Genomic DNA, 24,196 nt, shown 5'->3' with positions numbered 1-24,196 from the left:
ATGCCTGTAACTATGCAACTAAAGAAAAAACACTAACCCATGCCTACTGGTCTCACTTTAAATTCATAATCATGAACCTTACATGGCAGTCTTCTTGCCAGGCTGAACCCACTTTGGAGTGACTGTACTCACTGCGCCCGCTGCTCGGAACACTCTATAAAACTCTCCCTTGAAGATTACAGTAGCTTGTTCCATACCTCATGAAACTGCATTGGAGTCTGCTGGAAAGGACCTCAGGGACGCCTTCTCTGGTCATCCTTTCTAAAATTTTATGTCCCCTCCCTCCAACACACTCTTTAGCCTCTTTTTCTGCTTTTACTCTACAGTACTCATCAGCATCAGACATTTATTTACGTATTCATGTGTTTGTTTGGTTATTCCTTGTTATATTGTGAATTCCATGAGCAAGGTGTATTTGTCTGTTTTGTTCACTGTTTATACTTCCAGCGCCTAGAACAGCACTGGGATATAAAAATGTCTCAATTATAAGTTAAATGAACGAATGAATGGATATTTCATAGGGATAATGAAATGCCCAGGATTATAACAGAACTTACAGCAGGGAGGGAGACCACTCACGAAGCTGTGATGCTCAAATATAGGAATATGTATGAAATAGCACTGTAAATGTAATGAGATGTACAAAACAGCAGTATGATTTATTACTGCTCTAGGAAGCCCTGCTAGGAAGCCCTTCTCCCGTGCTTCCCTCGGTTGGGAATCCTGCCTCGCAGTCAGCAATCCAGGCTGGCGCTGATCTTTTCCTGGAGGATTTGGTGCGGTTTCAGGGCTGGGACCACGATTGCACATCAGCCGGCCCCTCAGCCCGCCCTGCCTAGGTCGGGATATTACCCAGCGGTCCGTCGCACCCACCAGTTTCCGCCCGGTTCCTCGCGCCTTCACAAGGCCCGCCCCTCAGCCGAACAGGAAGCGGAAGTGACGAATTCCGGCGCCCTAAACCCGCCCCTCACGCCTTCCCCGCTCTCAGAAAGTGCTGCCCGCCGGGAAGGGCGAATACCGGGAGGCAGAGGGGAGGGGACGGGAGGGGCGGGGCGGCCCACCCAAAAGTGGCGGTTTGCCGGAGGCGGTTACCTTAGTATCCCGAGTAGTTTGAGTCTAGCGAGCTGCCGGCGGGTACCGGACCAGTGCTACCTCAGGAGTGGGACCACGAAGCCCCAAACGGGCTCTGCCCCAGGACACCCTCCTCGTTCAGCGCTTCCCCCATAATCGGACACTGAGTATTTGGACTGCCTCAGACCCAGGTCCCCACCCCCGCCCTCCCAGCCCGCTTTCTCTCTGGCTGCTGCCGTCAGCCCTCCCTGTCCCACCTCGCTGTGTCACCACTGGGTACAGTCCTCGTACTGTCAATCAGATCCTTTTGTCTCTCCCTTCCCATCCGTTCCTTCCAGAAGGCAGTCTTTAAGCCTTTTCTTCCCTCTTTATTTCTTCCCACTTCTCTTCCATGCTTTCCTCTTTCCCTTTCCTCCAGAATCCTCGTTCTTCCGCGCCCTGGAAGGCCACTGCCTCCTCCAAGCCTTCTCTCCTTTTCAGGGGACTGTGGCTCATGTGTTAGGAGGTTCAGCTTTTAACGCGGTCGTTTGAAGATTGTAAGCTTTTCCTTTCTCCTAACCAGGAGTCACAGGTGCCAGGAAGCATGGCCCCCATCAAGAAGTCTCGAAATACCACAAAGTTGCCCCTGGCATTAAACCCCCTGAAGAGCAAGGACGTGTTGGCAGTGCTGGCTGAGAGGAACCAGGCTATAGTCCCAGTTGGGGCATGGGTGGAACCTGCCTCACCACATAGTTCGGAAATACCAGCGTATGTGAGTGTCAGATTGAACCAAAATGGGGGGGGTTCCTACCCCATCTTTTTTTGAAATTAGCCTTCTCTGGTGCTTAGATAAAGAGAACAGTCTGGAGCTGCAATTTCTGTTCTGTCATAAGTAGATATATTCTCTCATTAAGGATTTTGGAACAAACACATATGTATTTGCCAAAACTTACATATGTATATATGTATATATTTCAGTTTACTTCACAAATGCTTGATTGCTTGCTATGCACAAGACATAGGCTCTGTCTGTACCTTCCAGACATTCTGCGGTGTAGTCAGGATGACAGTTGGCCACATTTCTTGTAACATTAATGGAATGCTTAAAGTTTTTGATAAGTTGGGTAAAGGAGATTCAGGCAAAACAGAGTAAGAGAATAAAGGAAAAAGAGATGAATTCTGATTGGGATTCTGAGAAAGTTTAACTATAAATTCTATGACAGATCTTTATGTCCTGGTCATTCCTGCCCTAGTGTATAATAGGTCTTCAGGATATTTGTTGAATGAATGAATGAGGAAATATAGCTTGTATTGGTGCTTGAAGAATGTTTATGATATAAGTATAGATGATAGGGAGGAACATTTCAGCTGAAAGAAAACTTTGGCAAAGTTTACATGTGTGCCTATTTACATGATAACACTCAAACATACTAATAAACTCGAGGACAATTTTGAAAGATTTTTTTTATAGTCTTTCACCAACCTGTTCCAATGAGCTATTTGTTCAAATTTTATTGTGGCACTTACCACATTATATTCATGGTAAGTTGTTTACATATCTAGTTTTTCTGATGGAGTATGAGCTCCTAGAGCACAGGGGGAAAAAGTCTTACCATCACATCTCCACCTTTATCTTAGTGCCTAATAAACATGGGCATTCGGTAAATATTTATGGAATGCGCAAAATGCGTGAAGGTCTACTGAATGTACAGACAGGGTGCTGAACATGAGGTAAAAGTATGAGGTACATTTACTTAGTGAAAGTATGAGGTACATTTACTTAGTTGTCCTGATCTCAGAGAAGAAATGAGATGTGTTTAAAGTAAATGTTAAATAGCAATGCAATGTTGTATATTCACTCATTTATGTTTGCATATATGTATGCACATATTCATTCATTTATTCCTCCTCTGCCTATTTCCGGAAAGGATTTTAAGAGTTTGGGTAGTACATGATTAAGTGCTAAGATGATGGTATTTCAAGAAGAATGGTACAACTCGGTGAATACTGATCAGGGACTCAAATGGGATAAAATGTTGCAAGTTGTTTAGAATATGTTTTGAAATAGACCATTACATAACTATTGAGTACCTTTATATTTAAGGCTCTGTGTTATACACTATAGAGGAAACAAAGGAGAATTGAATACATTAGTTCATAATCTAATGGAGGAATCAAGGAATACTGTACTCAGTTAATGTTAATCTGAGGTACTGTAGCATAAGCGAGCTCAGAGGAAGACAGGATTGTGAAGGGCACTAACTAGGAGGTGAGTTTTAGATGGTCTTGAAGACTGAGTAGGCCTTTACTAGATGGAGATAACAGGAAAGGCCCACTGAGTTAAAAATGATGTGTAATTCTGAGTATGAAGGACATATTTGGTGAGTGGTGAACAATCTGGTGTATTTGGGTTGTTTAACCCATTTTAGAAAATGTGTAACATAAGATAGATTTGAATTGGTTCATTAAAAATTAGTGAAGATGCCATTTGTTCTCAGTTCAATGACAAATTAAGATTTGAGTTGAGTACTCACAAATTCCAATTTTTAGTTTGTGATTTGCTTTAAGTTCTTGATACTCACTAGCTATGTGCTAGATCATCATTTCTGAACTCCTGTGATTTCCTTACTCTCCTGGGAATTTTGGATTATAGAACTGAACTATTTTGGGGGGATTACTTGAGCCCTACTGGGCAAAACTGCTGACATTTAAATTCATTTTCTATCTTTCATCTTTAAAGACTTCAGCATATATGATTGAAGAAGAACTAAAGGAGCAGCTGAGAAAAAAACAAGAAGCTTTGAAGCATTTTCAGAGACAAGTCAAACATCGAGTAAATCAACAAATTAGGCTGAGAAAAAAGCAACAACTCCAAAAGTCTTACGAAGCAGTAAGTTCAAAGTGAGACGGAGTAAGGAGTGAATAGAAAGTGTCTGTGTGTTATGAGATAAACATTAGGCTGTAATAGTATCACTTTCTTTGGATTCCATGCTTTGTATAATTTGATTTGCTGGTGAGGGCAGTAGATTTGTATATCGAGAAACCATGTTTTATTCCTGTGTTGTTCTGACTAATTTTTTTGCTTTCACTAGTTAAAAACAATGTCAGAATTTGGGATTCAGATTTGGGTTTGAATTCAGGCTTATGCTATTTAAAAAAATTAAATTTATTGAGGTAACATTGGTTAATAATGTATAAATTTCTGGTGTACATTGTAATTCATTACCTGTATTCTCTATTGCATGCTCACCACCCAAAATCTGGTTTCCTTCTGTTACCATATATTTGACCCTCTTTACTCATTTTCGCCCTTTCCCTCTTGGTAACCACCGTTCTGTTGTCTGTTATTTATGAGTTTGTTTTGTTAGTCCATTTGTTACTTTTTTGCTTGACATTCTACACATGAGTGAAATCATATGGTTTTTGTCTTTTTCCATCTGACTTATTTCACTTACCATACTACCCTCAAGATGCATCCATGTTTCTGAAAATGGCAATATTTCTTTTTTTTTAATGGCTAAGTAGTATTCCATTGTTTATATCTACCACATATTCTTTATCCATTCATCCACTGATGGACACTTAGGTTGTTTCCATGTCTTGGCTATTGTAAATAATGCTGCAATAATCATAGGGGTATATCCATCTTTATAAATTAGTGTTTTCATATTTTTCAGGTAAATACCCAGAAGAGGAATTTCTGGGTCATATGGTAATTCTAGTCTTAATTTTTTAAGGAACCTCCATACTGTTTTCCATAGTGGCTGCACCAATTTACATTCCCACCAACAGTATATTAGGGTTCCCTTTTCTCCACGTCTTCTGTAACACTTGTTATTTCTTGTCGTTTTAATAATAGCCAATCTAATAGGTGTGAACCAAATTCACAAAAACATCTCTGAGACCAATGTCCAGAAGCTTAGTGCCTATATTTTCTTCTATATATTTTATTCTTTCAGGTCTTACATTCAAGTCTTTAATCAATTTTGAGTTAATTTTTGTGTATGGTGTAAGACAGTGGTCTAGTTTCGTTCTTTTGCATACGGCTGTTCAGTTTTCCCAACACCATCTATTGGAGAGACTCTCCTTTCTATGTGGTATATTCTTGGCTCCTTTGTCATAAATTAGTTGCCCGTGTATATGTGAGTTTATTTTGGGATTCTCAATTCTGTTCCATTGGTCTGTGTCTGTTTTTTGCCAGTACATGTTGTTTTGATTACTATAGCTTTGTAATATAGTTTGAAGTTGGGGTGTATGATACCTCCAGCTTTGTTGTTTTTTCCTCAGGATTGCTTTGGCTATTTGGGGTCTTTCCTCATTGACTTTTATGTTTGGATGATTTATGTATTGCTCAATGGGGTGTTTAGATTCCATACTATAATTGTATTTTTGTCAGTTTCTCCCTTTTGGTGTATTGGTAATTGCTTTATATATTTTGGTGCTTCTAGGTTGGGTGCATATATATTAATAAATGTATGTCTTTTTGATAGATATTTTGCTTTATCATTAAAAAATGTCGATCTTTGTCTCTTATTACCTTTTTTGTCTTGAAATCTATTTTGTCTGATGTGAGTACGACTATACCTGCTCTTCTCTGGATACGATTTGCTTGGAGTATCATCTTTTATCCCTTCACTTTGAGCCTATGTTTGTCTTTGCTCCTGATGCAAGCATGTAGTCAGTTCTTGGTTTTTAATCCATCCAGCTACTCTGTGCCTTTTGATTGGTGAGTTCAATCCATTTACTTTTGATTGGTGAGTTCAATCCATTTTGGGTGATTATTGATATATGAGGACTTATATAGCCAGTTTTTTATTTTATTTTTTTATTGGGGAAGGGGAATGGGACTTTATTGGGGACCAGTGTGTACTTCCAGGACTTTTTCCAAGTTAAGTTGTTGTCCTTTGAATCTTAGTTGTGGAGGGCCAGCTCAGCTCCAGGTCCAGTTACCGTTATTAGTTGCAGGGGGCACAGCCCACCATCCCTTGTGGGAGTTGAACCAGCAACCTTGTGGTTGAGAGGATGCGCTCCAACCAACTGAGCCATCCGGGAGCTGAGCGGCAGCTCAGCTCAAGGTGCCGTGTTCAATCTTAGTTGCAGGGGGCAGAGCCCACCATCCCTTGGGGGAGTCGAGGAATTGAACCGGCAACCTTGTGGTTGAGAGCCCACTGGCCCATGTGGGAATCAAACCGGCAGCCTTTGGGTTCAGGAGCATGGAGCTCCAACTGCCTGAGCCACTGGGCTGGCCCACAAATTATTTTTTTATGTTGTGTATTCATTACCAAATTGCAGTAGCTATAGTTATTTTTAATGCTTTCCCCCATTTTTATCTTTATGCTATAATTGTTTAATACCTTTCCTGAAATAGCATTGGAATTTCTTCCTTCTGTCTGTCTCAAAATGTTGAATACTTTTGTCTTTTTTGTTTCAGCTGGAAGAGCTCCTCTTAATCTGTAATGCAGGTCTCAAAGTGACAAATTCCCTCAGTTTTGTTTGTCTGGGAAAGCCTATATTTCTTCTTCATATCTAAAAGATAACTTTGCTGGATATATTATTCTTGGCGGGTGGTTTATCTCTTTCAGTATTTTTAATACATCATTCCACTCTCACCTGGCCTTTAAGGTTTCTACTGAGAAATCTGATGGACTTTCCTTTGTAGGTTACTGTCTTTTTTTTTTTTTCTTGGCTGCCTTGACAATTCTTTTTTTATCATTAACTTTCGACAATTTTAATAGGATGTGTCTTAGAGAAGGTTCTTTTTGCGTTGAAATAATTAAGTGTTCTGTTAACTTCTTGTACTTGAATGTCTAATTCCTTCCCTAGGTTTGAGAAGTTCTCATCAATTATTTCTTTGAATATGCTTTCTGTTCTCTTCTCCTGGAATACCCTTTGTTGCTCTTTCTAATGGTGTCAGATAGTTCTCATAGAGTTCTTTCACTTTTTTTTTTTAAACTCTTAGTTCTCTTCTTCCACCTAAATGATTTCTAGACTTCTATCTTAAAGCTTGCTGATTCTCTCTTCCATCTGGTCTGCTCTATTTCCAGTGCTTTCTAATGCATTCTTCATCTCATTTATTGAGTTCTTCAGCTCCAGAATTTCTGTTTGGTTGTTTGGTAAAGTACTCCTTTTGTTAATTTTATCCCTGGGCTCATTGAATTACCTTTCTGAGTTCTCTTATATCTCATTGAGTATTTTTATAATTGCAATCTTGCATTCTCTGTCATTTAAATCACAGTCTTTCATGTCTTTGAGATTAGAGACTTTTCATTCTCTTTCTGAGCTACCTTCTTACCTTGATGATACTTGATGGATTCTTTCTCTGCCTTTGCATTTAAAATAGTGGACTTTTTGTTTCCTGTTTTGATTTTAACAATTCAGTGGTTGCTAATTGGAAGTGTTTCTTTTGTTTCCAAGTAGATGGTGCTATAGTGCAAGTTTTTGTTTTATCTATGTGGGTTGGTGGGTGACCCTGCTGTTTCTCGGTTGCCTTGGTCTTGGGCCACCATTACCGTGGGGTGGGGAGGGATGTGACAGGTAAGAGGGAGCTGGATTCTTGAGCCCCAGTGCTGCCTCTTTATTCCTAATGTTCACTGGCACCGCTGTGCTGTTAAACACATTTCTGCTGCTGCTTCTGGATTTCGCTGCAGTGGGGGTCTGGGGAGTATAGGGAGCCAGATTCTTGGGCGCTGGTGCTGCTTCTGCCCCTCTTAACTTCCACCCACCATATTGTGGGGGCTGCACTCAACTCTACCACTACGACGTTAGCTGGGGCTACTGCGGCTATAGAACTGTGTCTGTGAACCCGTTCCCTGTCCTTCCCTTTTTCCTTTTTTTTAGAGAGAACTCATTTCCTTTACTGTTATTGAAAACTCACAATTTTTAACACCATGTGGGTAAAATAGCTTAAATAGTATTTAAAGACATTATAGCTTCTAACCTTCTAAAAATTTAGGTCTCCTAAAAACTTCAGATACAATTAAAGAAAAGTCTATTGACTAATGAGATTATCCCTGATATTTCTCATGTACTGGGTTGGTAAGAGGTATATTTCTTTTTTTCATTTCATCCCATTGATCTTGATTGATGGAAACTGTAAAGGATGCTCCTTTTTTCTGGAAGTGGAGTTACTCGCAGTACTTCAGTAATCTCAGTGAATCCCATTTCCCCTGAAAAATCCATACTTCTTTTCAAAATGTCATACCTCCTTTATCTCAGGGCAGCCAATCCAAGTATTTGTGCCTGGGCTCCAGCGGAGGGACAGTGGCTTGAGGGTGTTGGAGGCATACAGGGACAGGGGTGAGGGGGAGACTGATATGTGTGGCTTTGTGGCGAGGGCTGGAGGACAGTTGCCATTTTCCCTGTGTGGGGTCCTCCTGTACAGCGGGCAGGCAGGTGCCGTCTTTCCTGTATTGAGTCCTCCCCCACACCCCTGTCCTTCCCTTTGTCCTACCTCCCCTACATGTTCTAATACTCCCACCTTCAGATGTACTGATGCCTGGATCTCTCAGGTGTTTGTGTGTTGAGCAGAGGAATCTTTGTTGGATTATAGATGTTTGAGTTGTAAATTTAGTGGGAGATACCAAGGGGTCTTCTCACCCAGCCATGATGCTAACCGGGCTATTGCTATTTTACTAGCTATGTAACCTTGGGCTAATTACTTTTCTGGACAGTTTTTTCACCTATAAAATGAGGGTATGATACTTGTCTCATAAGATTATTGTGAGAATTAGATGAGATAATGTAAATTATTAGCACATAGTAGGTGCCCGGTAAATGTTGGGTATTTTTGCCAGCTAAAGCTTTCCCCTACTTCCCCCCAACCCCAATGTTAAATTTTTGGGGCTGCTTATAGGTATTATGTGATTGGAGTGGAATCTCACTAGAATCATCTCACTCTGTTTTCCTTTGTGAAGGCAGAAAAAGAAGGCGCTATAGCCATGCAATCTTCAGATCCAGCACATTTAACTCCCAAAAGAACAAGTGTTTTTCCAAACAATTTGAATGCTGCTATTGGAAGTGCTAGGTCACTGCCTTCCCAGATGCTTGGGGATGGAATTGAAGATAGAGAGAATCAGAATCAATCATTCCAACAACAAGCCCAGGCTGTAAGTACATATTCATTTTATTTTATGTCTGTGAACTTTTTAGATGTGTGACATACCTAGGATATGAAGTAGAGATTAGGAGGTATCACATTCAACTTTACTTTTTTATCACCTTGTTTTCTTACCTTTGTAAAGTGGGGAATAGTAAGATGATGTTTATTTATATGCATGTATTTTAAATTTGTATTTATTTTTGGTAAGACATTTTAGAGTCGTTTAAAGTAAGGTGCCAAAGTGTTAGAGTTCAAAACTTATTAGAGGGGCGGCGGGTTAGCTCAGTTGGTTAGAGCGCGGTGCTCTTAACAACAAGGTTGCTGGTTCAATCCCCACGTGGGCCACTGTGAGCTGCGCCCTCCACAACTAGATTGAAACAACTACTTGACTTGGAGCTGATGGGTCCTGGAAAGGCACACTTAAAATAAGTAAAAGTTAAAAACAACAACAATAATAATTACTAGAAAGAGCTTTGGGTCAAAGAACATAGATTTTTCCCAGTTATACTGGAATTGTGTTATAGATAAGTTACTCTCAACTTTGTAGCATAGGAACAGAAGTGATTCCAAACCTCTTTTACAAAAAGGGTTAATACATACTGGGGCATTTCATTTTCTATTTTTTTTCTGTCCTTTTATCTGATTAGCACAATAAATAGATCTATAGGTCAAGTAATAATATGGTAAAATCTAAATTAACATATTCAGATATTTTTTAAAAATGTAACTTTTATTTAATGATTCATTTTGTATACCTGACATTTAAAAATTAACCACCATGAGTAGATTCATCTGCTCGAATCACTTGATGCCATCCAGTCAACCATCCCTATAGTGTGCCTGAGCTTTTGTCCAATTGATACCATTCTTCAGCTCTGCTTTGGGAATCTTATCACTTCAAAATGTATTCCTAGGGATAGCGAGAGGAGAGAAAAATGTAGGAAATGATGATTATGTGAAAATAAAAGTTGTGTAACTGCTAACATGCTTGGTCATAAGTATGAAGCAAATCTGATGGTGTAACAGCATAATAATATAAATAGGGAAAGCTTTACAAGCACATGTTATATTGAAAAACTTAAAAATTTTTTCCTTTGTCCCAGACTATGACTTAATCTTGTTATTGTTTGCTTTGTAATCATTATTTTTATAATCATATTTGTTTTCTTGATAATGAACAATTTGTTGAGCAAATGTTTAATGAAGCAGGCACTGCATAAAGTACAAGGGATAGGACATTGACTGAAATGGGTGCAGTCCTTACCTTTATGGCGTTTGTAGCTATAAATCCCATGGTATTGAGGATTTTACTTCATCTGCATAATGCATAAATAGAACACATCGGTGGATAGACATTTGAATATACTGTGTTTGTTAAACATTGTAGGGCTAATGAAATGTGAAATGGGGCCCCATGGGTTTATATTTACCAGGACAGATACAAAGCAAATAGAACTGCAATGTAGCAGAGATTAATCTAGAGATATTTGCTATATTTGGTGATAAAGTTGTGCTGTGGGAGTTCAAAAAATTTTAAATTCCGAGGAAATAGTTGGGAAAGAATTCCTGGGAGAGATGGAATTGAGTTGTATATTTTGAATTGGTAAGCTGAATTGGATTGGTAGATTCAAGAGAACTTTGACATAGGAGGAACATTTAAAAGTCTAGAATATGGAATGAGCTAGGTAAGTTTGGGAATTAGTGATGGGACCTTTCCAACTCTTAGTTTATAGAGGAGAATAACAGAAAATGAAGTTAGATAGGTACGTAGGAGGAAATCAGGTTATGGAAAGCCTTAAATGTTACAAAAATTTAAAAAGTTTTTATACCCTGTTTTTTTCTTAAAAGAAGAGGAACTATTGAAGAATGTTCAGTGACTTAAACTATAATACTTTAAGCCTATAAACTTTTGCCCATACAATACCATGACAATAGATGGCTTTGTGAGCTTACCATTTGTGTTGCAATTTTTATCCACTAGATGTCGCTAAGAACTAGACAATGACACTGTTGAAGCCCTCATTCCCTCAGTTTATCTACAACTGGTTGAGTACATGGTGAACATAGTTCACTTTCTGAATGTTAGTGGACTTTTCAATTTTCTTCTGTCTTGGAGTGATAGAAACATAGAATCTTGGGTTTGGAAGGGTTTTAAAAGTTCACCAGACATATTGAAATATTTCAGGATGACATGATCTGGGCTATACTTTTAAATAATTTAAGGATGAGGTGAAGTAGGGGGTTATGGATAAAGCAAGATTGGCTAGGAGTTGATATATTCAAGCTGGTCTATATGTATGTGGGTGTTCATTATTGTATTTTGTCTACTTCTATATATGTTCGAAGTTTCCAGTGTCTTTGAATTTATTTATATTTTAAGTTAAATGTTAGAAAAGACATTATCTAGCCTACCCTTTCTCTAAGGAATTCTTTTTATAACGTTTCTGCTAGAACACTGCCACTATTAAGCAACTCACTACTTTTTAGACTATTTATTTCATTTTTAGAAGACTTGAAATTATAACAAGTATTTATTCAATATATTGAGTGAGAATCTCCCTCCCTATAACTTTCCTCCATTGGGCCTCGTTTTGTGCTTACAAATAATAGAGAATAAAATACCATGGTGATCTCTAAAACATTTCAAGTATTTGATTATAGCTATCATTTTTCTCTTTTTGGGTTTCTACATTTCTAATGCCTGCTTGTTCTAAGATCAGATAAGATTGAGCACCTAAAGTTAGGAACCAGAATCAAAGGACTGGAAGAAATTTCAAGTGTTCTCATAAAATAGAACTAGCCCAGCCCCCTGCTTTTTGTTAGTACTGATATTTATCTCTAAGGATTGAGTGCCTGTGGTATCCTTTGATATCTTCATTTTGGTGGAGAATTGAAGAACAACTGAGCGTTATTTCATTCTCACAATATAACAACTTTTTATTTATCTATGGACTGTAAAGTTCACCACTATTTCTTTCTACCGTGGTATATCCCAGCTTTTTATTTGTTTCTCACTGAATCTTGTATTATCTTGTTTTTTATTTTTTTTCTCTCTTTATATGAATGCAAGTTTTCCAGGTTTTTCAAAGTGGGAAATAACAATTAATTTTGGTAGTTAAGTGATGTGAAATAACCTGCTAAGTTTTCTACAATCTCTCATGGAAAAAAACCAGTGTTTCAGTTAGGCTCTTTTGGCTGCAAGAATTCAGGCTAACCCAGACAAGGAGAAGGTGTATTTTAAGAATATACATGGGGTAATAAAGGGAGAGTCACAAACTCATACATAGTTGTATCCTAATTTCCTTAAGGAGTCAGCAGATAGAGAGTTTTTCTGGATCTGAGGTAGCTCCAGTGATCCCAGCAGCATGGGATCTTTGATCTTCACCCTAGTATTTGATCATTAACTTGACTGATTCACTTGTTCTCATAGGGTGACCAGCTTTCCCCGTTTGCCTGAGATTGAGGGGTTTCCCAGGACATGAGACTTGCAGTGCTAAACCTGGGACAGTTCCTGGCAAACCGGAAGAGTTGGTTGCCCTGCTTCTCTCTTCTTCACTGATATTTTTTTTTATTACCAACTGGTATTCTCATCATCACAGCTCCGAAACTTTGGAATACTTGAAGCTTCTTTAGCTTCTTTTCTCCAGCTTAGGACCTTTTAAGTCCAGTTCCCATCTCTGACTTTTCTCTGATCACTTCCTAGTTCATTGTGTAAGATAAGGAATCTTTATTGGCCCAGCCTGCCTTTTTGCATGAGATCTAGGTTACTGGCCACCCTATAGCTTGGTATGCTGACTTAATGATAAAAGAAAGTTAATGCAATTGATGTATTGCATTGGGGTTCATGGACTATAATTAGGGGCTCATGTGAGTTGAGTTTTAATTGTATACTATTTTTGTGGCCATTGAAAAGTCATACACATTTAAAGATCAGTATGTCATTATTTGCAAATAAACTACATTGTACTTGAATAGAATTTGACTTTGGGTAGATTTTCATGGCATTAACATACATTTAAAATTGGTATTAAGCTTGCATGGCAATGGAGTAAGTAAAATTCTATAAATGTTAGATCTCATTTATACTCTTTTCCCATGACCTGCATATATGCTACATTGTTTCATTTATACAGTTACATATAAGTTCTTTCTTTCTAATCCCTAATTGTCTAAAAAAATTACACGAATAAATTAAAAAACTGAAGAAAATATGAGCCATGAATGGGAACAGTGCCATAGTAGATATCTGTATATTTGTCAAATTTTATCCTTTATATTTGAAGTTTCATATTTTGTTTTAATATGTGATCATTGTTTGCTTTCAATTTTAAGATTTGTCTCCAAATTTGTTTATATAGTAAATTTTTATTTCATCAGTCAGAAATCCTTTTGCTTATTGATAGTTACATTTGCTAGGTTTCCTACATAATTATGAATAACTCATTTCTATCAGGGAGTTTTTAAGTCTTGGTTAGAGATTCAGTGTCAGTCTTTGTTAATAACAGTGGCCACAAAAGAATGAAAACTGTGCCTCAGCTTTCAATATACAAAAGACTTTGGTCAAATTTTAGTTTTGAGTAGTCACACACATACAACATATGTACACATGCATATGTATGTTTAAGCTTACTTGTGTAAATATATGTATATATACACCCATACAAATTTATATATATACACTCACAGATATATTGAGTGATCACCATTATCTTGCAATAAGAGAAATGTGTACTTACATACCTATTCATTTTACATATTTTGATTTGTAACGTCCCCCTATTTTCTATGTTTTTGTTTAATGCTTATTAACATTGACTTTGGTCCTTGTATTATTAGTTTCCTGCGGCTGCTGTAAGAAGTTACCTAAAAGTTGGTGGCTTCAAATGACAGAAATTTATTCTCGCAGTTCTAAAGGCTGGAAATCCACAATCAGTGTCACTGAGCCAAAATCAAGACGTCAGCAGGGCTGTGCTCTTTCCACAGATTCTAGGGGGAAATTTCTTCCTTGACTCGTCAAACTTTTGATGTTTGCTGGCATTCCTTTGCTGTGGACACACCAATGAGCCTTTGCCTCTGTCTTCACATCACCTTCACTTCTTCTGTATGTCAAATATTCCTCTATCTCTTAGATATTTGTGATGGCATTTAGGGCCTATCTGGATCATCCAGGATTATCCTCATCTCATCTCATCATCCTTAACTTAATCACATCTACAAAATCCCCTTTTCCTGATAAAGTGATATTTAAAAGTTTCAGGGATTGGGACTGGATATCTTTGGGTGCCATTATTCAGCCCACTAGAGTCCTCATGGCAGGTCATTAAAAGGGCCTTTGGGAAAAAAAAAAAAAAAAAGGGCCTTTGGGTGAGGTTTGGTGAAGGGTTTGGTAATGACAGAGAAAAAGAATGGATACAATGTGTAGTCCAGTTGCTGGGCCGGTTGAAATATCCTGCTTATAGGACTAATCAATCTGTGACTCTAATAACAAAGGCTGGGGCTTGATGGGAAATGACGATTATGTTCCCTGATTTAAATCTGTTATATTGTGCAGGGCAGTAACATGTATCATACTTGGCAATGAGTAGGAGGCATATTCATGGCTCGGTATTTTTTCATAACCTCACCTGCACATACCTCTTTTTGCATTGTGAGTAACTAACTCTGTCTTGACCCCTACAGCCACTCTGTGCTAATCACATTTAGAAATCTTCCTCTTAGTAGAATAAACAGTAATATTTCAAGCTGGTTTCTCTGGCTAGAGGTGTACACCTTCTAGAAGCAAGGGCAAAACAGAGTTGACATGCTGTAAGGAAACTGCTGGTAGTGAGAGTGTTTTTATCCCTAGCTCACTATTAGTAAAAATCATAAAGTATTATTTATATCAGTAAATCATAGTCATGATTTCCCTTCAAGGGAGAGTTGATATCGTTAAACTTTTACTGGATGGGTTAGAACTGGTCTTGTCTTTGCCATAATTTCACTGAGTAGTGTAGGATATGATTTTCTTCCATACGATGTAGTGTTCAGCCTAAAAAATGGTACTTTGTTCATTTCTGTATTTTTCTTAAAGGAACATTCTGTACAGATTTGTGGAATATAAAGTAGGCTGTGTTTCTCTGAAAAAGAAATCAACATAGAGATAAGGAATGAACACAAAGTCAACCTCTTAATACTGATTATCAGCTGTTAGAGTACTTGAAACATTGGTTCTGTTTAAATGCTTGTGTTTGCGTCTAAGTTAACCGAGGAGGGCTTCCTTGTAGAAGGGAGATTTGAGAAAAGACTTTAAATAGCTATAGTCTTTAAATGTAGGGGTGAAAAAGGGGTCCATGTAAACAGGAAAAAGGACTTTAGGAGGATTAGGCATAGTCTTCTAGCAAGTGTGATAAAAAGTAACTAGGTAGACAAGGACCAGTTGGAGAAATAATTCCTTATTGAGAAGATGGATAGAAGGTAAGGAATGTGTCTGCTCAATAATTTCTAAGTGTATTAATTAAAACTTTTAGTTCTGATATTTTTCTGTACATACTTAATATAAAGCATACGTTATTAAAAACAATTTGAGTAACAGCACTTAAAATCAAGTTATGAAATGCGGTCTCTTAGAATAATAAAAATAATGTTGTAAAAACATTATCAGCAGATCACAGTCAGTCTCCTTTGCAAATAATCCTCTTGTCTTAGGTCTGGCATTTTTTAATAATAGGGTCCTATTTTCCTGTTGGAAGACTTTAGTGAATTTGGTATTAAGACTAGCCTGCTCACTTATATGTGGAATCTAAAGAACAGAATAAACGAACAAAAAAAACTCAGAGATATAGGGGAAAAAACAACAACTGGTGGTTGCTAAATGGATGGGGGAGAAGGTGAAGGGATTATAAAGTACAAATTAGTGGTCACAATATAGCCACGGGGATATGAAATACAGTTTGGGGATTATAATCAACAATGCTGTAAAGATTATGTAAGGTGCCAGATGGGCACTGGACTTATCAGGGGGATCACTTCATAGACTGTGTAGATGCCTGACCACTGCGCTGTCCAACTGAAGCTGAAGTTGAATAATATATATATTTTTTTTTATTGGGGAAGGGGAACAGGACTTTATTTGGGAGCAGTGTGTACTTCCAGGCTTTTTTTCCAAGTCAAGTTGTTGTCCTTTCAATCTTAGTTGTGGAGGGCACAGCTCAACTCCAGGTCCAGTTGCCGTTTTCTAGTTGCAGGGGGCACAGCCCACCATCCCTCGCGGGAGTCGAGGAATCGAACTGGCAACCTTGTGGTTGAGAGCCCGTGCTCCAACCAACTGAGCCATTCAGGAGGCAGCTCAGCTCAAGGTGCCGTGTTCAATCTTAGTTGCAGGGGGCAGAGCCCACCATCCCTTGCGGGACTCGAGGAATTGAACTGGCAACCCTGTGGTTGAGAGCCCACTGGCCCATGTGGGAATCGAACGGCAGTGTTCGGAGTTAGGAGCATGGAGCTCTAACCACCTGAGCCACCGGGCCAGCCCCTGAAGTTGAATAATATTGAATGTCAGCTATAATTAAATATATACAGAGGGTACCAAAAAATGTATATACATTTTAAGAAAGGAAAAACTGTATTAAAATTGTAATACTCAATATATACCGATAACGAAAGATGAATACAAGTCATATTTGACTTCTACAATTACAAGAGGTGCTCAAAGTGGTTACCATCAGCATAAATTTAATACAGCTTTTTCCTTTTTAAAAATGTGTATACATTTTTTTGGCACCCTCTGTGTGTGTGTGTGTGTGTGTGTGTGTGTGTGTGTGTGTGTGGTCACGAGATGTGGAATACAACATAAGGAATATGGTCTCTGGATTTGTAACAACTATATTCGATGTCAGAGGGGTAGGAGATTGGGGTGAGTTATCACTTTGTGAGGGGTGTAAATGTCTAACTGTTACATTGTTTTTTATACCTAAAAGTAAAAAAAAAAAATTTTTTAAACCCATAAAACTTAAGCCTGTTTTTTTTTTGCTTTTTCCTCCCCTTTGCTTGGCAGCTTAGTCAAACCATGAAACAAGCACGTCATCGGCTGGCATCCTTTAAAATTGTGAGTAAAAAAAATACATCAGTGTTTCCAGATGGTACAAGGAAAAGCTTTCCCACCCAAGAGGTAAATTAATTTCAAATACATTATGTTTTAAAATAGAGATAAAAAATACAGGTAAAGATTTATTTATAATCTCAGCATTATTTAGAACTATAAAATAATTGGAAATAACCTTAACTATTCAATAGTAGGGAATGGTTAAAAAATTATAATATATCCATAGATAGCCACTCTAAAAAAAAGTATGCTTTCAAAGAATATCTGAAGACAAGGGTAAGTGTCTGTGATATAAAGTTCATTGGAAAAAATAGTGTACAAAATTATATACACTATAATCTCAATTAAAAAAAATAATTCAACAAATATTTATGGAACATCTATAATTGCCAGGCATTGGTCTAGGACCAGGACTTACAGTGGTGAAAATATACACAAAGATCCCTCAAGGAGCGCCTGTCCTAGTGGGGAAGCATATAATAAATAAGCAAACAGATACAGAATATAGTTTCAAATGATAAGTGCTATGAAAAAAATAAAGCAAAATAAAGAGATGGGGAGAGAATGCTATGTGCATAGATAAAAGCCTGGAAAGAATACTGTTTCTGGGTAGTGTTATTACAAGTGATTTTTATAAAATTGTCTTCTGTTGGCTTTCTTTACTTTAAAATTTTTCTGTAATGTATGTATTTTGCTTTGTAATTAGGAAAAACTCAATACCATTGTTTTTTTTTTAAATAAAGAAATTCTTTTGATTAATTTTTTAAAATTAAAAATGGGAATTGAAATGTGGGAATTGAAAAATGGGAATCCAAATGTGGAATTAGACTTAAAAGGATACTTAAGACTGTACTTGTAAAATAACATTGTTTTGGTGCCTACTTATTTCAGTGTTCAGAGATTTGGATGCTAAACTCATGTACTTTTCCTGTATTTACTTAATTTTGGGATTAATTTCAAGTTTTGATAGGCGTCTAGAAAAATGAACCATTAATCTTTTTTACTCTATTTGTTTTTTTGCCATCATCAACTCTGTCTTATTTAGTTCTTTCTCAGTTTCACTTCCTAATTAATATTCTTTGACATTTTCCTAGATTTTACATATATTTTTGTATTTTTTCCTGAAGTATCTCAACACAGCAATCAAAAATGGGAATCCAAATGTGGAATTAGACTTAAAAGGGTACTTAAGACTATACTTGTAAAATAACATTGTTTAAAATATTTGTCTTGTATGTTTGTAGTTGGTAGAATACTAAACTATAATGTCTCTCTCTTCAGTGATAACTAAGAAATTTATAGTTAAATATAAAAATACAAGTGGGCATGGGTGTGTGTTTATATATGGCATTCCATCTTAGATGCATTCAGTATGATTACCTTTTTTTAGCATTGTCTTGTTGTGACTCAAGATAGAGTTTCTTTTGTACCTAAGTTCTCCTCAATGGCTTGGTATCTTGATAATTTTTATACCTACCTTGGATTTGGCCATACTATAATTTGGGCTATTAGACTGACTCCAGGGTACTGTTAGAATGAGGCGATTGGACACATTCTAAGAAACCAGAAGCAAAAGGGTTATCAGATCCTAGAGATTGATATTTTATATTTGTGTGGAACGTTTCAGGCCTTTCAATCGTTTTTCCAGAAAAAGTACTGTTCATAAGTCTAACTAAAACAATTATCTAGTAGAAGGGAGGAGGATTAAGTCTAAGATAACATCCTTGTATAAACCAGTTTTATATGTCAAAGGTGCCATTTAAGTGTAATACATTATTATTGACTATGGTGTGATGATGAATTCAGACTGCCTGCTTGCTTCCAAAGAATGCATGTGTATTTTTCAGGTATAACATCGGAAACAAATCTCCATAAAATTGAGAAGGATCTAAGAAATTAGTGAACTTTTTCTTATCACTTAGATCAGGTCAAGTGTGTAGTCTTTCCTTCAAATCTGAACAGTTTTCTACCTCCTTGGTTGAATGAAATGGGAATCTTCCAATAAGGAAGGAGAACAATCTATAACCCAGTTGAACTCTGGTTTCATTTCCTTGTTAGACTTATTTTTACTGACATCAGAAGCTGTCTGGTTATTGTTTTTCTAGATCTGGAGATACAACCGTTTCCCCAAAAATAAAATCTAGCCGGACAGTCAGCTCTAATGTGTCTTTTGGAGCAAAAATTAATATAAGACCTGGTCTTATTTTACTATAAGACTGGGACTAATATAATAATATAATATAATATAATATAATATAATATAATATAATATAATATAATATAACATAATATAATACCGGGTCTTATTTTACTATAATGTAAGACCGGGTCTTAAATAAGATAATACAAGACTGGGTCTTATTATTAATTTTTGCTCCAAAAGGTGCATTAGAGCTGATTGTCTGGCTAGGTCTTATTTTCGGGGAAACAGGGAAATAGAAGATATACTTGCTTGCCTGTTGTCAGGTCGTCAAGACAAAAATCATAAGCCTTTTAAAGTTGTTACTAGCTAGAATAGGGGCAAATTGTCACTTATGAAGTTAATATATCTCCTACCAGCCTATTTCACTCCATATGTTTGGTTTGTGAGTGACTTGTTCGTACATTTGAAATAGAACTATTTGTTTTCCTTTATTCTGTATTAGACTACCATAGCCTGCTAAGACCACTCCAGCTCTTTCACAAAAACTCAACTTTGTGTCATGAGCATATTTCTCTAGACCATTTATATTTGTATTGATTTTTCCCCCAGAAAGCACTTTATAGGAAACTAGCATTCATCAGGATAAATATAGAAATAAGAGGAGAATTACCCTTTAAATTCTATCAAGGGCTTTTAAATACTGTATATTACCAGAAATTTGTGGAAAATCAGGTAGGGAAATGTAAAGAGTAGAAGGGGGAAAATACTGGCTTGTTACAACGGTCCACAGCTAATAAATGATGGGTTTCACAGTGAAGATGATAAGATCTAGTATTTTTTAAACAGTTTTATTGAGATAGGATTCACATACCACAAAATTTACCCATTAAAGTGTACAATTCAGTGGTTTTTAGTGTATTCTAGGGTTGTGCAACTGTCGCCATCATCTAATTTAAAGCATTTTCTTCCCCTGTAAAAGAAACCCTGTATCCATTGGCTGTCACTCCCAATTCCCTCTCTGTTTCTACCCACAATGCTAAGCAACTACTGATCTACTTTCTGTCTCTGTAGATTTGCTTATTCTAGGTATTTCATGTAAATGGAATCATAATATGGGGTCTTTTGTGACTGGCTTATTTTTCAAGGTTTATCCATGTTGTAGCATGTGTCAGTGCTTTATTTTTATTGCTGGGTGATGTTCCATTGTATGGCTATATCACATTTGGTATATCCATTCATCAGTTGATGGACATTTGGGTTTCCACTTACTGGCTTTTATGAATAATTGTGCTCTGAGCAGTTGTGTACATGTTCTTGTGTAGACATTCATTTCTCTAGTAGTGGAATTTCTGGGTTATATGATAAGTTCATATTTAATATTTTATGGAACTGCCAAGCTGTTTTCCATCAGCAATATATGAGGATTTCAGTGTCTTCACATCCTCTGCAATAGTACTTGTTATTGTTCGTCTTTTTGATTATGGCCATCCGAGTGGGTGTGAAGTGGTATTTCACTGTACTTTTGGTTTGTAGTTTCCTAATGACTCATGATCTTGAGTATCTTTTTTCATGTGCTTATTGTCCATTTCTATGTTTCTTGTGGAGAAACTGTCTATTCAAATGCGGTGCCCATTTTTAAATTGGGTTGCCTTTTTATTTTCAAGTTGTAAGAGTTCTTTATGAATTCTCCCTATCAGATATATGATTTGCAAATATTTCCTCCCATTCAGTCGGTTGTGATTTCACTTTCTTAATGCTATCATTTGTAGCAGAAAATTTTTAATTTTGGTGCAATCCAATTTTTCTATTTTTTTCTTTTGTTGCTTGTGCTTTTGGTGTAGTATCTAATAAACCACTGCTTAATCTGAGGTCATGAAGATTTCCTCCTGTTATTCTTCTAATTTATAGTTTTAGCTATTACATTTAGGTCTATGATCCATTTAGGTCTATGAGTTAATTTTTATAAATGGTGTGAGGAAGTGTTCTAACTTAATTCTTTTGCTTGTGGATATTCACTTGTACCAATACCATTTGTTGAAAAACTATTTTTTCTCCATTTAATTGTCCTGATACCCTTGCTGAAAATCAGTTGACTGTTAATATAAGGGTTTATTGCTGTCTTTACAATATTGTCTTCTGAGATACATGAACATGGGATGTCTTTCTATTTAGTTATATCTTCTTTAATTTCTTTCAAGAATGTTTTATAGTTTCAATGTACAGCCTTATACTTCTTTTGTAATGTTCTGTTTTTTATAATATTTGACTATACTGACCTACTAAAATTATATTAGTAGTGTGCTGAAGTCTAGGATTTTATTGCAATCACATTTCTACCTGTAATAGATACATTTGTCTTTTTTTTCCATTTGTTTGTATATTCTTTAGGAACCTGACTCTGAGGAATCTTCATCTATTATGCCAGACAAGAAAGGGAGAGAAAATTTGTTTTGGTGGGACCAGCAGGATCTCCTTTCTGAAGAGAAGGACATACCTTACAGCAGAGCTCGGGTAAAGCAGAGTGAAAGGAAATAGTGTAATAGAAATTAAACTAATTATGATTTAACGAGGGATGCCGTTTGTACTGGTTTGGATTGTAGATTTGGATAAGTTGAGCAAAGAGTATAATGTCACATTTTATTCTAATAATTTGTTTGACTACCATATTCTTTTAAGATTGTTTTAGGAATCTCGTGGAAAACCTAGAGTGTTGCTGCTACCTAGCATTCTATATTTGATTTTTATGTTCACTTTTAGAAAGTACAATTCAAAAGTCCATTATTTGCTGTGATGGAAGAGGAAGAGCTGAAGCAGTTACATCATCAGGGCCTTCAGGATATTCTGCCAGAAACCCAAGATTATCTTCCAGAAGCCCAAGGTGGTCTGCTGGAAACCCAGGGTGATTTGACAGGAGTCCAAAGTATTGAGCTGGAAGCCCAGAGTACTGAGCCGGATACCCAGGCTCCTGCGCTGGAAGGCCAAGCTGTTGAGCCCAAAGCTCAGGCCATTGAGCCTGAAGTCCTGGTTGTTAAGACAGAAACTCAGGGTATTATACTGGAAGCTATGAGTACTGAACTAGAAGATGGGAGTATTATGTTGGAAGTCCCGGATTTTCTACCCCCAAGTCAGGCTTTTCTACCCAAAGACCAGAATATTCTACCCAAATGTCAAGACCAGGATTCTCTACCCAGATACCAGGTAAAAGAGAGTGGAAAGGAGATACAAGAAGAAGAAATAAGCTACTTAAGGTTTGGAGTGGGATTTGTAAGGACTGATTTGGTGATTCATAGTTGGAAAAAATAGTTTCCTGATTGATTTCTAAAAACTCCAGGTTTCCTGATTGACTTCTAAAATCTCCAGGTTTCTCATTAAGCGTTAAAGTTTATCAGCAGCATATTGCCCCTGTCTGGACAATTTACTTTTTTGTTTTTAATCTTCATTAGGAAAACTGTATCTGGCAGCTAGCATCTGCTTTGACATCTGAAAGATGGAAAAAGGAGTGGCCCACAAGTGCCCGTCAGTATCTTTTACCCAGGTTCCCAGGCCAGCCCTCCACTAGAGATCATTTAGACCAAAAGGAAGAAGAAAGGGATCAACAGGAAGTAAATTACTTAGGGTTTTGGGTGGGCTCATGTGGAATAGAGTATAGTGTTTTGTTTTATTCCATAAAATGTCTAGTTATACTCTGACCTCAGTTAACTCTAGAATTCTCGCTATAGCCTGAAGTGTTATTAGTTGTATTTCTTAACTGAACAATTGATATTTTGTGTTTATTCTTTTTTAGAAAGGAAGTTTGAAGCAGTCAACATCAGTTTTGATAGGTAGGAGAGGGAGAGAGGTATTTCCTCTGGAAGTCCGTCAGGATCTTCTTCACTGGCGTCAGGATCAGGTCTCCATCCAGGGCAAGGTAGAACAGGAAAAAGAGAGACAGCAGCAGGAACTGATTTGTTTAGGGTTGCGTTTGGAAAGCTGGCAAAACTTGTTCTCAGCTAGGCTTCAGAACCAACAAAAAGTATGGTTTTCCATTTTATTCCATAATATTTCAAATTATCCTGAGTTTTAAAAACTACTAGAAAGTTCTTAATAAAGACTAAAATGTTATTGCTATCACATTACTCCTACTGGACAATTTACATGTGTGTTTTTTTTTTGTCTTTTAGAAAGTACGCTTCAAGGAGCCATATTCTAATATGGTACATGAGAAAGGGAGAGATGACTTTTCTCTGGTGGGTTATCAGTACCTGCCTTCTAACCTCCAGGACCAGGCCTTCGTCAGAAACCAGGTAGAGCAGAATAAGAGAGAGATAAACAGAAAATAAAATGACTGGATTTTAGACATTCTTGACAACTGGTAATGTGAATGAAGTGTAGAGTCAAGTGTAAAAGTTCCTGGTCTAGTGAACTATGTCAGTCAAATCACTTCTGTCATTCAGAAGGCTGATAAATCATCTTTATATTGTTATTGTAGCGTCAGTTAGACTATTTTAATTTACTAAAGATGATGTTACAACTTAAACTGAAGCCCACAGTGTTACCCCAAGCATATTGACCTTACACGAATAATGTAGGAAGAAGTAGGAGAGCCTAAATTACTTAAAATGTGAGACTATTCTGTACATGGTTTGGGGTTAAAAATTAAAGTCTACAGAGTTGGGCTAAAAGTGTAACATCCTCATTCAAATCAAAATGTATCAGGATATCTTCACTTGGTACTGTTTCCCTGGGGTTTTCACTTAAGCCTACAGTTTTTAAAATTTTTTTATTAAACTTATTGGGGTGACATTGGTTAATATAATTATATAGGTTTCAAGTGTACAGTTCTATAATG

The 24,196-nt window shown here is 37.1% G+C and overlaps 1 protein-coding gene across 4 annotated transcripts in view; it reads left to right on the top strand.

Moving 5' to 3' along the window:
- Positions 1-1,274: 1,274 nt before the first annotated feature.
- Positions 1,275-24,196, top strand: part of CCDC15 (coiled-coil domain containing 15) — an 80,388-nt gene continuing 57,466 nt past the window's right edge. The window contains exons 1-8 of one of the 4 annotated variants that reach the window (XM_088800861.1): positions 1,275-1,822; positions 3,791-3,940; positions 8,964-9,155; positions 17,178-17,291; positions 21,757-21,879; positions 22,126-22,623; positions 22,812-22,970; positions 23,529-23,651. In XM_088800861.1, the coding sequence (XP_088656987.1) occupies positions 1,655-1,822; positions 3,791-3,940; positions 8,964-9,155; positions 17,178-17,291; positions 21,757-21,879; positions 22,126-22,623; positions 22,812-22,970; positions 23,529-23,651 (1,527 nt within the window). In that variant the 5' untranslated portion in view covers positions 1,275-1,654. The remainder of the gene's footprint in view (positions 1,823-3,790; positions 3,941-8,963; positions 9,156-17,177; positions 17,292-21,756; positions 21,880-22,125; positions 22,624-22,811; positions 22,971-23,528; positions 23,652-24,196) is intronic. The other 3 variants (XM_088800860.1, XM_088800859.1, XM_088800858.1) reach the window with 3 other exon arrangements.

This window comes from Rhinolophus sinicus, chromosome 9 (assembly GCF_057876585.1).
Source record: "Rhinolophus sinicus isolate RSI-liver-muscle chromosome 9, RSI-T2T, whole genome shotgun sequence".
NCBI lineage: Eukaryota > Metazoa > Chordata > Mammalia > Chiroptera > Rhinolophidae > Rhinolophus > Rhinolophus sinicus.
Note: the sequence above shows the minus strand (reverse complement) of the source record. Positions and strands in the feature narration are given on the sequence as shown.